At 34.3% G+C, this 18288-nt stretch overlaps 1 protein-coding gene across 1 annotated transcript; it reads right to left on the minus strand.

The window, feature by feature from the left end:
* Positions 1–11484: 11484 nt before the first annotated feature.
* Positions 11485–16209, minus strand: LOC149538659 (Leucine-rich repeat protein kinase family protein). The gene is made up of 2 exons (XM_089799988.1): positions 14102–16209; positions 11485–12538 (listed from the first exon to the last, which is right to left on the minus strand). The coding sequence occupies exons 1-2, from the start codon at positions 15357–15359 to the stop codon at positions 11856–11858; spliced, it is 1941 nt and encodes a 646-aa protein (XP_089656114.1). The 5' UTR covers positions 15360–16209; the 3' UTR covers positions 11485–11855.
* Between the last annotated feature and the right edge of the window lie 2079 nt (positions 16210–18288).

Consider the following 18288-nt stretch of genomic DNA (forward strand, 5'->3'; position numbering starts at 1 on the left):
ACACAAATGTGTCCCTTGTCCCTTGAAACTCAATGAAAACACATGTCATAAATGCCAAGAAAAAGCTAATTCAATTCCCTGACATGTTAAGACAATGGTTCTTCAAAAAGATAACATCTAGATCACAAATAAGCTCTATGAACAGGCTATAAAATTGTCAAAATATTGAAATATGAAGAAAACTCATGGTCCATTGATATTAAAACTTATTACATCAACCATTCCATATCATTTTTAGGGTGTTCCATTATTTTATAGACAAACACCATCATTTTAACCAACAACCAACTCTTAACTACCCTAGAACCAACATTGAACCATTTTTCTTCATAATCCTTATGTCGTCAACATTGACAACACAATTGTCCATGTGATGACTTTCATTATTTTTGTAACTTTATCAATTGGTTCTTATTCAATTACATTCAAATTGTCTTTTATTGACCTTATAAACTCAAATCATGATAAAACCCTTAATATGTCCTATTATCCCACATTAGCCCTTATTGGGCCTATTTGCCTATATTGACAATTGTGAACACATTGACACATTTCTTATTCAAATGGCACTATTGGACCTTGTTACATTATAAAATGGCCTTATTGGCTTATTAGCCTTCCATACTCCTTTGGATCATCATGTGACCCTAATAGTGCTCCTTGAGCTCTTGAGGTGCTCCTACACCATTCAACTTATATTTCTCTGTATGGACTCTCTCTTTTCTTTTCTAGATCCTTTTCAATCACATAAACTCCATAATTTGCACTTTGAACAAGTGCAATTTTAAAAAATTAACACATATAACAAACAAGAAAAATCATTACTTCAATTATTTTCATTGCATTTTTAATGTTGACAAAGAGCTCTTCCTTTCACCAATTTTTTTGGTATAAATATCTATATTATATTCAAGAACATTAATCATCATATTAACCATTTTTCACTTATCTCTCCATCCATACAATGCTCCATCTCACTAGAATGAAAAATGTTAGTAGTGACTTCCATTCTAGAGATTAAATATCTAAATTTATATAATCCTTGGACTAGATCATATGCTTGTTTCTCAATAAATTTATAACAAAACATATTCCTTGAGTCTCTTTGAGCTAAAGGTAATTGGCATCGTATTTCTGAGTTAGAACTATGGTTATTCCAAAATCACTCACAAGGGCATACATGAGGAATCTTTTTGAGAGATCAAAGTAAGCTAGAGTTGGTATTGTAGCAATATCATGTTTGATCTTTTTGAAAGCCTATAATTTACCTTTAATAGTCCACTTGAATTTCATGTCCCATTTCAACATAAGAATGATAGGCCTAATATTTTTCTAGCGAATTAAGATAGCAAGTTTCCACAACCCATGATCATTTTGATATGCTTCTGGGATTGATTGTGTATCATATTTTAGCATTGATGTTTTGGAAAGCATATCAATTAGTCCCATAAGCATATCAGAATTTCTAGTGAAATCAAAGTTGAATCTTCCTATGAATTAATCTTCCAAAGGAAAAATCATATTTCTTTCTTGTTGACTAGTAGAGAGAACCATAATAGCTTAAACTCTATTAGAGTTGGAAAAAAACCTTAATTTAATACTATATGTTCAATGAGTTTTCCTTCAGGAGCCTCAAAAGCATATTTCTTCTTTTTTAAGGAAACTCTTGACACTGTTGACAAGCTTTCATCAAATGGTCACAATGATCTTTTCATTTGGAGGAAATAGTGATAATTTAGATGAATTAAGACAATTTAAATTTTTCTAAAGACTAATATACATGGATATAAATGGCTCTCTAAAATATGGTACTTGCATTTATCTAATAAAATCTAATGTTGTATTCTAATTTATCTAATAAAATGTTTTTTCTAACATAACAAAAAGTTCCAATTTATTCTTTCCTTCCAATAAAAAAATAGATGAAAACACTCAAACTACCTAATTTTAAGGAAAATTTGTAAATAAGCAATTGTATGAAAACATAAGATAACTTTTAACATTTATTCTTCCTTTTATACTAAAACTATGTGATTCTCACTTCTCATCTAGACTTAATGTGAAATGTTTATTATAAAATCGATTGTACTCATCTAAAAACCCCAAATTACCAAGAGGAAAATATTACTTCCCATCTAGTTAGGAAACAAGATCTCTATTAGAGCATGAGTCCCTACCTATTGGGAAAATAGAAGGAAATGGATTATTAGAATGACAATTTGCAAACAATGAGTGTTGTAATTGGTTAACAAATGCAATTCAAATGGTGGACAAAATAATGTTGATAAGGTAGTTATCGACTTTCATAAACCAATGAAAATAAATATTTATGACAAAGCTAACACTTGTGCAAGTCATAGCAAAATGTGTGAGAACCATAAAGAAAAACTAAAACTAAAATTCAATTTATAGATTTTATAGCACATAGCTCAAGTAAAATAAAAACCCATATATATGCATTATGAAAATCAATTATCTAAAATATTTTATTTATTTTTATCATCTTTTACATTATAATTTGCATATATCATATGCTACTATATATTCTTAAAAAAACCTATAAAATGAATTTGTATATATGTTAATTTTATAATATATACAAAATTAATAATATTATTTATTTATAGATATATATTTTAAAAAGTTAAATAATGGCATTGCTAAGTACTTAATACAATTTTTTTTTAAATTACTCATTTACATATTAAATATAATAATGATTTATATAATTAAAAAATTAAGCATATAAATATTATCATAATTTTAATTTTAATAATAAATAAATAAATTATTTGACTAAGTCAAAATTTATTTTTAAAACTAAAGTCAAAAAAAAATTAAAATAAAAAAGTTTAGATTGGAAGTTTATTATTATTATTTTTGCTTAGTAAATATATTTGAAACCATATAATATATGAATTGCTTCATAACATGTATGAATTACTTCACCCTAATATGATTGAGTAGAGGATTGCCAAGAATTGGAACCTTGAAGAAGGATTTATGGAGGTTGACAATTCTAAGCAACTTGCTAGAAAAAGAACAAGATGGAGACCTCCTAAGGAGAACTACATTAAACTTAATTTTGATGGCGCTGCCAGAAAGGAGGGGGTAGTTGGAGGGGGTATAGTTAGAGATAGTGAGGGCAAAATGCTTCTTGCCTATGTTGGTAATCTAGGGAAGGTCTCAAATAATGTTGTGGAAGCCATGGCACTCTTTTGGGGTTTGAATTTGGTTATCAGTGTGGGATGGGACAATGTGGAGATAGAAGGTGATTTGAAAATTATTATTGAAACTGTTCAAGGAATCTTGAAAGAGGGATGGGCGATCATAAGGGTGATACAAGATATAAGACATTTATTAATCATCTTGAAAAGATTGGAGCTGAAGCATATATTCTAGGAAGGAAATGAGATGGCGGCATTAGGTCTGAGTGTACATGGCCTACGTTGCCAGAGGGATTTTAGAGTGTTGCCAAATTTGGTAAGACTTTTAGTGAATAAGGATATTATCTCATGATGAAGTACAACTAGAGTGATTTTTTGTATCCGAGTGACAACTCGATGATGACTAGACTGATGGGGTCGGTTCACAATGGACAGATGGTAGGGAATGATGTAACTAGTACTTACAATAATAAATTCGCATGGTTTGAAAGGGAAAGTATATTGAAGGACAATACTGGTGTTTTTTTTTCTTGTGCATATCTTCGTACTTGGTGTTGAGTAAAAATTCAAAGTTTAAAAGGTTTCAGGTTTTGGGGAATGATGGAAAAGAAAGGAATTGGGGTAACAGTAATTGGCACGTGATAACCAAGCCAAGATGTGAAATGGGCATTCGTGAGAGAAAAGGCCTTTATGAGTACTTAGTGCAACCCAATTTTTTGCATAAGTGTGATTGGATTAATATTTGCCTTTGGTTTACAATTTTGAAAGAAGAGACAATTTTGGTGAAGGTTGCTGATATGGGGGGAGATCTTCTACGTATTGAGCCTATGATGATTGAGCAAAGTGCTCGTAAACCTCTTATTTGGTACATGCTTAAAGAGGGTGGGATGATCCCATTAATTGTGTTGAATGGCTTTGATGAGAACTGTTCCCAACAATTTGTTAACTCTTAGGAGGATAGTAAAGTTATTGTTAATAGAAATATTTTTGAATTTCTGAGGAAATTGTCTCCTTGGCAACGGGCCTAGTGATGAAAGGAAGAAAGTGGCAGAAGGTGACTGTAATACCCCAAAATTGGCTCATTGCCATCTCAACCAATTCTAGTCTATTTCTAATTGATTCTAAAATCCTATGTCACTAGGCAATTCTCATTCTGCTACTCGCTACTTGACTTAATTGTCAGATGCAAAAAACCCTAATCTGCATTCATCATACTCATAATCTAATCCCTATAGTACGCACTCATATTAGTCACATTGAAACCTATTGATTAATATTTAATTTAATTATTAAGTATTTATACTTTAATTAAATTAAATTATACCTTAAGGCTAATGTACTAAGGAATTTAATTTATTTAATTTGATAAATATGCTTATTTTGATTAATTAAACAAAATTATTTAATTAAATAGGAAGTCATCCCTAATTAATTAAATGAAATTATTTAATTAAATGAAAAAGGCATTTATGAGCTCATATCTCACTTATTAAATTAAATAATCTCTTCAAAATTCTCTCTTCAGTTCTAAATGGAAACTCTGAGTGAACTCTCTCTCGAATTGGAAACAATCTACTTAACTTGCTCTCACACTTATGACAAGTTCAGTTAACTGCTCATCACACTCAAATCAGAAACAGTTCACTTCACCTGCACAAGGAAGTTTCCATCTTAATAGAATCTTTGCTTCAATCCTGACTGTCGATCTGAGTTGATCTCACCCATTAATGGATTCTAGGAATTCTATTTAAGGAACTCCTAATTCCTCATTAAAAAAGTTGAATTTTTACGCTATCAAATCTCTACTGAATTACTCTCTCACTTTGCTCAAGCTTTCATTGCATTCTAGCTTTCTTTAATATCATCTAGATTAATATTATGCATACATGTAGATTAAACGTTATTTTCTAATTTATAGATTAAACTGCATTTCATCTTAATCAATTAAATCCTTCATTCTTGGAGGGTCTGGTTGCCTACACCTCAAATCTGAGGACATTAATTAGGCAAAATCCTTCTAGATAGAAGGCGAAAAGTCGCTCTGTTAGTTCTTCTTGGATGAACTATTCCATGTTTATTCCAGGATGATTCCACAGGTAAAGACTATGTCGAAGTGTCTGTGAGGTTCAGAGGCCCACATTTCACAGGGATAGTGACTAGGGTTGCTTATGAGACTAGCTTAAATCACTTCTTCCTAGAGAGTGAAGAACTCATTCGCCACCACGGAGGGTTTTTGAGGGAGAAACTTCGAGAGCCTTGGAATGAAGTTTGCTTGGTTCTAATGAAGTATTTAACCCTTGAAGGGAGGTATGGCATTTGCTTGGTTCTAATGAAGTATATAATTCCTCATCATGATTATATTTCTCTTTTGTTCTCCCTATTACATAATTTAAAGGATACGATTTTTGATGTTAAAGAGAAGATGAAAATGGGGGTTAATTATACTATCCTCCATTAGGGGTTGATGTTATGTCTTTATCAATTCCACATGACCCTATTACCCCCTAGGATTGTGGAGGTTGACATCCCGACCCTCCATAACCCCCGCCCCCACCATAGTCCCCTAAGAATTACTAGCCCTAGAGCCCCTACCCACCAACCTTCACCTAATGAGGAGAGGAAGATTTACCCCCTAGTAAAAAGATTAAATCTGAGAAAGGGAAGGAGAAGGTGTTGGAAGACTTGGAGGATGAGGTGAGAGGTGGCAGGTGAAGATCTAGAAGAATTGCAAAAACTAATGGTAAAAGAAAGTTGAGGTCCACGACCTCACAGGAGGAGGACTTGAATTCTAAGGAGATGATCCACCCCAAACAACATATTAAATAGAAGACATCTAACTATGGTGAGGGGAATAATGAGGATGGGAAGGTGGAAGTCTCAGACTCTTCAAAGTCTAGCTCGGGTGGCGTAACTAAAAGTAGTAAGGAGAGGACCCATGTCTCGGCCTCAATTACTATGGGTTGTGTGGACCTCACGAAGGATCAATTCCTTGATATGGTGGAAAGAGCCCCTCCCCTAAGATGGTGTCTTCACCTACTAGGGTTGTTCATAAAGATAAGATTATCTCTAACCCCCTGGTTTTGTAGGAAATTGAGAAAGACATTGTGATGGTAATCTGAGTGAAAAGTAGGAGGACCCGGAGGAGATGTCCAAGCTGGCTAACAAAGAGCTGAGGGAAAGAGTGCACGCCTTGGAGGAAAGAGTAAGACTTTTGGCAAAGTTCATCAAGGTGATACATGCAACGGCCACTACCCTACACTTGTTGAAGGATAACTAGGAGGGGGACCTCACCCATGAAGACTCTAGAATGTTATTTGACTACTTGGCAAAGGACTAGGACATCCTTCTTAAAGGAAGGATGAGAAGAAGCTTAATTAGGGCTTGCTCTCCTTGGTTTCTTATGTTTTATGGTTTCCTGGTTACTGAACTTAATGAGGTTTAAGATAGTCTTGCCTTTGTTTATAAAAATTTTATGGTTTAAGTAGTATTGTTGATGGCAATTGTAATTTGTTGCCTGGAAAAACTTTTTAAATGATCCTTTGGGTGTTGCTTTTGCTTAGATTAGCAGTGGTAGGGGGTAATTTTATCCGATGGTAATATGTTGGTTGTTTTCCAGATTGTCATATGTATGGGTCGACCCCCTTGTTTTGGTTGCTTTTTAATTCAAAAACATATACATCTTGATTTAGTCTTAGAAATAAAAACTTTTAAAAAAATTAAATGTGAAATATTTTATTTTTTTCATAATTACATTTTACACTGTACAAATATATAATCTCATAATTTTATAAAAGGTACATATTAACATTACCCCATCATCGTTCGATGAAGTTCTTGGTTGTAAAAAACATTTATTGTCGTTGAAACAAAGGGAAACCAAGGTCTGTGGGCATCTGTGTGCTCAATCAATGTGTGGTGTCTGTCTGTAAAATAATTTTCTATTAGAAAAAACTTCATGCCAAAGATTCATAGCACAGTGCCCTAGTTGTACAATTGGTTTTTACATTGAGAAAAAAGTGAATGAAATAGTACAATAGCAAATGTGAATGTTGAAGATTCGATCGGGACAATTTGAGTACATATGTCACAGAGCTCGTGTAGATGACAATTATTAGATGTAATTAATGTTATCTACTTGTATTTTTTCTTATTTTTGGAATTGGAAAAATAACATAAACCCCAGCAAAATTACAAGAGACCAATAAAAAAACAAGAATGAATCAACATAAATTTATTTAAAAATAAAAGCTTTGACAAACTTTAGAATCTAATTCTTTGAGACTCCGTAAATTAATAATAAAAAAGAGGCTAGTGAAAACATTAGTTCCCTATAATGAAAGAGACTAGTAAATAGGGAAGACTGAATTTTACACTCTCCTTGAACATGACTTCCATTATCGTCAAACATGATTTTATTATTCTCCCATAATTTAATGAGTTGGAAGATGGCCTTTTAATGCGTCGTTATTCATAGATCTAAGAATTAGTCTCTTTAGAGCTGGCTTTAGACTTTTCTTCCGCTTTCAGATTTCTTTTTAATTATATGATTATTCTAGTAAAAACATTAGTATTTTGGTCATTTTATTTGTTGGTCCTTTCATTTATACTGTCTCGAAGCGATTGTCGCTTGGAATTATCTTATTTTAATGATTTATATACTCTCCTCTATTTTCTTGTTGCTTGACAGCTTTGTATCGACTTAATGATTTCCACTTGTCTCTTTGAAATTTAAGCCCGAGTTCTTCCATCTATTATCTATTTAATAACATTTATAAATCTGAGTTATTATATAATTCATCACATCAGTACGTTAGAATGAATTTTGAAGATTCAATCAAAATTGAATCATGACGTTTTCATTAGTTGAACTAAAAAAATGCCATTGGTTGTTCAGACTATTATTTTATTTTATTTTAAAATATAAATTATTTGCAATCAAAATAATTTAAATCATGATCTCTTTAATTTTAAATTAGAAAACATATATTAATTATCTTTATATTTTTAAATTATTTGCAATCAAAATAATTTAAATCATGATCTCTTTAATTTTAAATTAGGAAATGGATATGAATTGTTTCCATATTTTAATTATCATCAACACTAAAATTACTAAGCTGAAGAATTCGAAAAAATAATACTAGAAGCTCGTTAATAAATAGCTATATCATGTACCAATCACTTCTCACATGTATATTTAGTAGTTAAATTTATTGAACTACTTGGAAGTAATGGTGATTTTGAATGATTTTTCGGTCATTTGTGTATTAGTATATACAATTTTTAAAATGATATTGGGACATGTTTAAGTGAGTATCAAGGGACACTTTGAAATGACCTTTTTTAAGTGTTCATTATTGCTATCCAAGAACTAGAACAATAACTAGAATCAATTAAGTTTGCATATAAAGACAGTCAAAAACTAATTGTCAGATTTTATGTATCATTCAGATCTATAGATGAAGAGAGTAGACTTCCCCTACATACCTAATACAAATGACCTCACAATTGAATAGAAAATTATAGGATATTATAAAAACAACAGACAATCAAATAAATTCACTTGTATTAATATTAAATGATCATTAAACATTTATAACTTTCCAAATTTCGTGATAAGTACAATGTATTTATTGTACACAACTTCTATATTGTGAAAGGACAAACATATAATATGAAGTATTCCAATGAATATGCATTGTTATCATGATAGCATTGTTATCATGATAGTTGTACAAACAACAGCAATAGTTTATTTGATGAACAATGTGTTTCATAAATGCTGTAATATTTTATATTAAAATAATAAAATATTCGTTTTAGTTGTTAATGAATAAATTTATGATTCCTAATGAGACAAATGTATAATATAAAATATTGTTATGCATATATGTTGTGAGCACAAAAAGTTCTACACGAGAATAATATTTTCCCACTACTAGCAATGCTTGTTTAATGACATCCTTGCTTTATAGATTACAATACTTACATTGAATAGTTATGATATTTTATATAAAATCAGAAATGATATTTACAATGCCTATTATTAAATATATTTGTAATTTTGTTGGAACAAATATATAATATTATATACTCCAATACATTTATATTGTTTCTTTGTGAGTTGCACACATAAGAATTGTATTAATCATATTTTAATGTGAAACAAAGCGAAAAGAATATTTCATTTACTAATGAATGTATGTATAGATTTTTAATTGTATTCATAAGTTATCATGTATTTGTTAAGGATCTGTTTTGACAAATATTTTCAAGTAGGGAGATATTTTTCACAACTCGTCAAATTGGGATATTGCTCTCAAAATTCAATGGTATAGTTTTTTTGAGTCAAAATCATTGACCCATGTTTCGTGAGGAAGTGGTTCATAAGAACCCATATCTCATGAGAATGAATAGAACATTTGACACTCATTTTATCTAGGTGGTGCTCATAGAGATGGAGTGCTACAACTTTCCAAGAAGTCACTCATCCTAGTACTACTCTAGTGCACTCAAGTAGTAATTTTCTCCTTTGCGTCAAAAAAATAAGTCTCTGGAAGGACCCGATAGTATGCTTAACATTTATGAGCATCACTTAGATTCAATGAGCGCTAAGTGTTTGATTCATTCTCATGAGAGATGGGCTCTTGTAAACCCCTACTCATGAAACATGGGCCAATGAGTTTGACTCAAAAAACTATGCACCGAGTCTTATAGCAATATCACAAATATTTCCATATTTGAATGCAACTACAAGAAGCTTCCTTTAGAATTTTGGGATGAGAAAATTTTGAAACTCATTGCTTAGACAATATATTGAGTTTGCTGCAAAATTTAAGAAGCATTTTATCTTTGCCCATTTTAATATGCTTTCAAGTTACCCTTTTCTCCATATAAGGAGTTTGGTTGCAGTCAATTATTTTTTAAGACACTTCTATCGTTTCTTTTTGTTGGTATAAAGTGGGTCACTCTAGCCCTAGTTATAATGGTCAATGTATTAATATAAAATAAGGATTTTCAAAATGTTGAAAGTAGACTAAGCATGAATTAAAAATCTCCGGAGCAATTTGGCCTTAAACCATCCTAATTTGGGTTTATTTATTTTTAATTGTTCTATTAAGCTTTACTTTTTCCTTTGGTTGTCCCTTTATATTCTAGAGAGCTTATTGCTTATCTTCCTTTAAGCACAAGCATTTGTACCTTTTCAAAATCCCTACTTGTATTAATCATAACATGTGAACTAATAATTAATAATATATTTTAACTAAAATGCAACACCAACAACAAACTCCACCCCACCTACACTCACTTCTATAGATCTCAATGTGAACTAATTATAGATATTATCTTATTAACGACAAATATAACCTCAACAATAAATCTCACTCCAATATTATCCCCTCTCCCTTGCTAATGTACATTTAAAATAATTATTCATAATATTCTGTAAATATGATATCAACAATAAACCCTGTTCAACTATTTAAATACTAGCCACTCTTCCTTACTGATCTTGATGTAAACTAATTACTAATAATATCTCATAATTACAAATATGATATCAACAATGAAACCCTGCTCAACTATCGATCGCTCTCCTTTGCTGATCTACATGCATTACCAATGACAAATCTGTGATCAACTATCAGCTTCTCTGTTGCTAACCTATATAAGAATGATGACGGCTATGCAAATTAAAAAACAATTATTTTTAAAAATTTAACAGAAAGTTTTAACAGCCACTACTCAACAATAGAGGGGTAGGGAGTTTGAACAGAGAATTTGCCATTGCTTCAGATTTAGACTCTCCAATGTTGACTGGAGTGTTGTTGAAAAAGGGGGAGTGGAGGAGTAACTATAAAATGCCAGAAAGAATGTGCGCGGTGGAGCCAAAGTTCAATGCAAACGTCACCATCGATGCAGACGTACTCATGTGTCGCTATCGTGCAGACATCTTACGCCAATACTCTCACCTAACCTCCTTTCCTGCATCTATTTTATTTACATAACTAGTCCATAGCAGGGTCAGACTTGTTTCTTGCTGACTACTATTTATTGTAGCAAACTTCGATGGGACATTAGGTGTTGCGTTGCTTTGAAATATGTATGTACAAAAAGTTTTAACAGACAAATTTTGAAACACTTTATAGGTTGATTGGCATATTCAAATACAATATTTTTAGAAAACCAATTAAAATTTTTGCAGACCCATTTTCAATTCGCAATCACAGCTATCAATCACTAGCCGCAAAATCAGTGATTAGAGGGATGATGAAATAGAGTAAGACAAAGCTTCAACGGTACACTTCAGCACACGTGTTGAACTATTTTGTTTTTCCATAAAATATACGGAATGCAACTGGGGTACACTCATGCAGAAGGTGACCCAATTGTAATACAAATTTTTGAGTCTATGGCAATAAGCTAGCTAGCTGCTGGCCAGCAGCATTTCTTTGTAATTTCAAACAAATGCACAAATTTGAAGTTCATTTCAAGAATGCTTGAAGATCACCCACATCTCTTCTCGCTGTCTCTGCAAGAGCAGTGGGGAAATGATAATGAAGACGACTGATTCCAAAGTGAGAAAACACAGTACTTGAGATCTTTACAGTTAAAAATAGTGAACAAATAAATCACCACCACGGAAGGAAAACGCTGCAAGTGCATGCATAAAACAATGAGTAGTGTCTAAGGTGTAATTGCTGATGGGGTTGGGGTTTCTGAGGGTGCTTGTTGCTGTGGAGGAGTTTGTCCATTGGAGTCTTTTGATTTTTCATCAGAGGATTGCCTGTTCCCATCATCTGTTTCAAATTGCCTCATATCCTCTATCATCTTAACAATATCTTGCATTTTGGGTCTCTGATCAGGGACTGTAGCAACACAAGCCATTGCAATTTGGAGCAATTGAACCATCTCTTCTTCAATGTTCTGGTACCTCATCAGTTCAACATCAAACACTTCTGCTGTCCATTCTTCCCTCACCACAGACTGTACCCATCTTGGGAGATCGATGCCTTCATCATTGAGAGATGCTTGGTTTGGGGCCTTCCCAGTGAGTAGCTCTAGAAGCAGCACACCAAAGCTATAAACATCAGATTTTTGAGTCACCTTGCGAGTTTCAACCACCTCTGGAGCCCTGTAACCAGCAATCCTATTTGCAGCGGCAGCAGAACTAAACAATGGCACAAGACCAAAGTCCGAGACACAAGCATCTAACTCACTGGTTAACAGGACATTAGATGATTTAATGTTTCCATGGGTGAATTTGCCTCCACCTTCTTCATGGATATGGGAAACGCCTCTTGCTGCACCCAAGGCAATCCGCATCCTTGTCTCCCAGTCCAGAGGCGTTCGCCCTGAACCTCTGCTACCTAGAAGAACCAAAGAAGACAGCAGCAAAAAGAGGGTCATAGAGATTTAGCTAGAAATACTTGAAATGCATCAAGCGCCCTATTTCATAAAGTACAAAATGCTGACAAATACTACACAGAGAAAACAAGGGATTTGAGCACATAAAACATTCATACAGTACATACATACTTGCCAGGAAAAGCGAATTCCAGATCAGTTCAATGGAATCCCTAAAAACCTATACATACTAAACCACGTGGATTTCTTATGGAGCCTATAACAGACTACTGCAACACTACTTGTATTGAGAAACACAACAAACAGATTAGGCTAAGAAAAAATGCAAATAAGAAAGAGAATTTAATACAGCCAACCAAATGTCATACAATGCAAATTCCAGACTGAATCAAAAGCAACCTTGTCCACTGTGAGTTGGTGAAACTCAGGATGAAATGCTAACCCCAGCTTATTCGGCTTATAGCTAAACAAGTTTTCCAGGCGTATACATGGTTGCCTAAAGCCAGCCAATCTCCCTAACCTGAAGATTACTATTTACGCCATTCTGTGAGAGGAATCAAAATGTAGCCAATATTGAAAATCGACAATGACCTAATTGGATCGTGGATTTGACTGTGTGTCTGGTGACAGACCATCCTCTTGTTCTATTCAAACAAAGCCATGAGGACCCAACTCATGCATAACTTCTTCAGTGACATTAGGTATTCTATCATGGCTAAACTTCAACATTATTGCATTTGGCCAGGCATCGCATGTGCATCTAACATCACTCTTTTGCCATAGAAGACGAAAAATGAACATAGTTGCCATACACTACTGTATCAGCAGTGCAATCATATCTGTAATATGCTTTGATGGCATATCCAAATAAATTTTCCAAATGCAATTTCAGTAGACAGTTTTAACTTGTAACCCTAAGGGTTTTTTAAACCCAGTGAAAGAAACCTATCGATTGTAGAATCATTCTAAACATTATAATGTGAGAGACTACTACCAGGAGAAATTCTAAGAGCCAAATGCAACGTAGTTTCAAATTCAAACACAAGCAACGCATAGCATCCAAGACAAAGCAAACAAGATTGTTCACTATGGAGCATACAACTTCCCAAACGAGAGACACTCTAGAAAGGAAACATCAAACAGGTCAATTTCTTTCTCTTTTCTAAGCTGGTGAAACTCTGGGCTCAAACAAACATACAATTATCTAACTATAAATTTGTTCAGATTACTACTATCTATGGACACTCACTGGGGACTGGGCAAGTTAGCAAATCTCTTTTAGCTAGTTAGGCATACGTCGCCTGAAAGCGACCTTGGCGGTCCAGGAACACTCCCATTAGAGAAAGCCCATAATCCTGACAAAAGGGTTTGCCCTAAAATGGGCATATGCCGGAATTCTATACATGAAATGCTTGCCATCGTAGATCGGACTAGATAACAGCAAAAATGCCTAGCAAATAGGAACGAAAGGAGAATGTAAAATGCAGGTCAATTCAATGCAGCACATCAAAATGCCCATGACAAAAGCAACTAGAAGAAATGTAGCAATGTGGGTAGATGGTTACCGTGCAAGAGTGCGGATAAGCTACCGGAGGGCATAAAGTCATAGACGAGCAATTTCTCATCCTTGGAGTAGTAGAAGGCTCTCAGGGGCACCAAATTCCTATGACGGATCTTTCCCACCAGCTCCATCTGCTGCTCAAAGTCCTTTCTATTGGCCGCAACATCTTTCAAGCGCTTAACCACAACAGTAGTCCCATCTTCTAAAACAGCCTTGTAAGCGGTCCCAACGCTTCCTTTCCCCAAAACCTCGGCAGAAGCGCGAAGAAGATCCTCCAAATCAAAAGTATACTGACTTCCCTCAAAAAACTGAAGCTTGTTGCGCTCTGCCTCCTGACCAGAGCTCATGTACTCTGAAGGGCCCCCTTTCTCTACCGTCGCAACTCCGGCCTTCGGCGCCTTCTCTGGACTAGGCCTCTCGCGCCTCTCTCTCTTACTGTAACATAAGAACAAGCAGGCCAACAAGACGAAAAGGAAGGCGGCAGAGCCCACCGAAATAGCCGCAATGACGCCCTTGCTGAGCTTCTTCTTCGACTTATGGGAAGTGGGCAGCGCAGAGGGGGCAGGAACGGGCGGGAAAAACGATTGGCACTTTTGCAAAGGCTTCCCGCAAAGGCCCGCGTTGCCCTCAAACGAAGAGCGGTTAAACTTCTCCAACGAAGTGGGGATCGAACCGTTGAGATGATTGTTGGCAACGCTGAAACTCGTTAAGTTGGGGAGGTTCAGATTGGGCAAACTCCCCGTGAGGGAGTTGTTCTCGAGGTGGAGAACCGTGAGGCGCGTGAGACTATTGAAAGCAAATGGAACAGAACCGCTGAATCGATTGAACGAGAGATCCAGATGACCTAACCGAGCCCAAGAGGACAAGCCCTCAGGTAGTGGCCCTGAGAGTAAGTTGTTTTGCAAGTAGAGGCTTCTCAGCACCTTCAGATTCGACATGTCCTTTGGCAAAGCTCCAGTGAGCCGATTGGAGCGCAGAGAAAGGACCCTCAACTCAGTAAGTCGCCCCAGAGTACCATCAGGAATCTGTCCAAACAGCCCCACTCCAGGCAGTCTCAGCGTCCAGATTCGATCCTTATTGGCGTTGCAAATCACTCCTATCCAAGAACAAGCCGAGCTGTTGGCATTCCAGTTGAGCCTTCTTCCATGGGGAACACTGTCCATGAAATCAATCAGAGCCCTTTTATCTCCAGAGGGCTCCCCATTCACTGCCCCAAACACCACTAGCACCACCACCACCAGGACCTCTTTCACCCAGCCCATCTATCAATGCCCTTAAAATCCCCCTATTACCCCTTTCCTCCGTTGCAATGCTCAACAAACAACCCACATTGTGCAAAACGAGCAAACCATTGAAACCCAAAACACTAATCTCCGAGCTCAGATCTGTAGGGCAAAAGAGTTCAATCCCAATGCCAATGCCAGTGCTGATGACGACCCATTTGCCATGATTCCATGACAACCCCACAGCCAGCTCGGAGAAGAGGCATTTAGACTGAGTCTCTGGCAGAACACTTTTCCTTTCCTTTGCTTCCTCCAACCGCAAAGTGGAGGAGACTGATGCAATCTATTATATTAAAAAAGTATAACCTTTTTGCAGCGACTGGTTGGCCGTCTGGACAGGAATCAGGCTTTCCACTTGGCCATCAAATTTTTCCCTTCAATTACACTCAAAAGACTGTCAATCACTTTACATATCTACGCTTCCCCCGCGGACTGTCACTTGGCCGCCATACGCTTTTTTCTTAGTTTACCCTAATTTCTCGCGACCATCAAAGAGGATTTGGTTGTGTAATTTGTCGTCGCCACACAAATAATTGAATGTTTTTTGCGGTGGGGAGGAATAAATCGGGTTTGCTTGCCTTCGCCTTTGTCTTCGCCTCGGACAACGGAAAAGAGACAATTCTCTCTCGCTTTGGAACAAAGCACAAGGGAAAAGAAACATTGAGCTCGCCGGATCATACCGATCGTATACCCGTGAGTGGGTGGAAACAGGGACCTGCAAATCATTCAATTAATGATGATCCCATGTGAATTTCCCTTTGCCATCAAAATTACGCCCTTTAGGTATTATACTATAATTATCATTGCACTTTTTTTTTTCTTTCTTGATAAATTTGTATATGTTTTTTAAGTATATAAGTAAAAGATTTGAACAATTGGATGGACGCCCTCAAATTAATATTTCATGACGGTTTGTATACTCCATTATCATGCATCTCACCAATCTCTTGCACCTCGCCTCTAAAATGAATTTGATTTGGATATATGTAGTTGGTTCAAGTTCTTGCACAGATGTTAGATAGGTTTTGAGGTTGATTATAGTTGGTTCAATTTTTTGGGCATATGTCTCATAGGTCTTGAGGTTGATTCTAGTTGGTTTAAGTTCTTGATCGGATGTTCAGTGGGTGTTGAGGTCATTTCTAATTGGTTCAAGTTCTTGGACAAATGTCTGAACACTTTCTTGTTGGTTCAAGTTCTTGGATCGATGTTTGATAGTTGTCGAGGTTGATTCTAGTTTGTTCAAGTTCTTGGACAGATTTTCAATAGGTGTTGAGGTCGATTCATTGTGTGCCTTTGGACCTAAGACACGGTCTCGAGAGCAACCTATGTTGATTATTAGAGATATTGTATATAATAGTTTTTAATTAGATTGTCCATGTAAATGTTTGCAATGAAAATTTGATATATGAATGAATGTCAATTTATGTTATCTAATATTTGATCTATAAATGAATGTCAAATTTATGTTTGACGATTTTGTTATCCAATATTTGACGTGATGTGAAGATTTTTCTAATATACTATTTTATTATCAATTGAATGTCAAACTAATGTTAGGACATCTAGGTCATTTGCTCATTCTAGTTTTTGTTTTGAGATTTTTGTTATCTACCATTAAAAATACTATTCTATTAGGTAATATACTATCACTGTCATTACTATTTTTTCTCATCTTTGAAACAAATATTTATTATCTTAAATATGTGTTAAAGAATTAAACACTTGACTAGGTGTCTTGAGATTCATATATTGTTCAAAGATTTTTAAAGATATGCATATTCAAGATATCATGTTTTTTGTGAATATGTAACTTTAGTATTTAATTAATAGAGAAGGCACTATTCATCAAACTATTTGTTTCTTCTTTCTTGAGAAATTTGTATACATGTGTATGTTAATTCATATTTGATGTGTAAATGGATGTCATATTGTTGGTGAGATGTTTTTGTATTTTATTACTTGGTGTGTGAATGAATGTCAAATACATGTTCAAGGATTTTTTTTGTTTATTATTTGATGTGTAAATGAAAATCAATTGATGTTGGATAATTTTGTTGTCTCCTATTTTATATGTAAGTTAATGTCAAATTAATGTTCAAATATTTTTCTTTGCTATTTGATGTGTGAATGAGTGTCAAATTGAACAACTAGATAGGTATCTTGAGATTCATATTTTTAACAACTTATAGTCATATATATTCAAGATATTATACTTAATACAAAATTTATTAGATCACTCATTTAAAACTTTGTGCAATAAATTGATGTCTGAATGAACGTCAAATTAATGTTTAGATATTTTTGTTATCTACTATTTAATGTGTGGATGAATGTCAAATAGATGTCCAAAGATTTTTGTTATCTATTATTTGATGTGATGTCTAGAGTTTGGAGTTTTTTGTTTTCCACTACTTGATGTTTAAATGAATGTCAATTTAATGTAGAACAATATTTTATCTATTTATTCTTGTTACTATCTCGTTTTATAATTTGTAACATGATGTTTAAAATATATATTTTATCCTTATATTTCTTAATTGGTCTTTCGTAAATTTGACCTTTAAAATATCATAGAATACTACAATTTAAAGAACAAAACAAACATTGTCTATATTTTGTATCTCCCTTTTTTTTAAGTGGGAAGGTTTTAGTACTTTTGACCATAAATAGAGTTATTGTTCTAAGTCTTCACACAACATTATTTAATATGCGTTCAAATATATTATACAATTTGAATAAAGAGATGTGTGCCTTGGGTTTCAGAGCTCTTAATGACTCGTAGACATATATATTCAAGATATCATATTCAATAACTTATAATTAGATAATTTTTGTAAAAATTTGCAATAGAAATTTGATGTGTTAATAAAAGTCAATTTGATGTTTGAAGAGTTTTGCCATTTGCGAT

The sequence above is a fragment of the Cupressus sempervirens genome, chromosome 9, assembly GCF_028749045.1.
Source record: "Cupressus sempervirens isolate cs-2001-9-10 chromosome 9, ASM2874904v1, whole genome shotgun sequence".
Taxonomy (NCBI): Eukaryota; Viridiplantae; Streptophyta; class Pinopsida; order Cupressales; family Cupressaceae; genus Cupressus; species Cupressus sempervirens.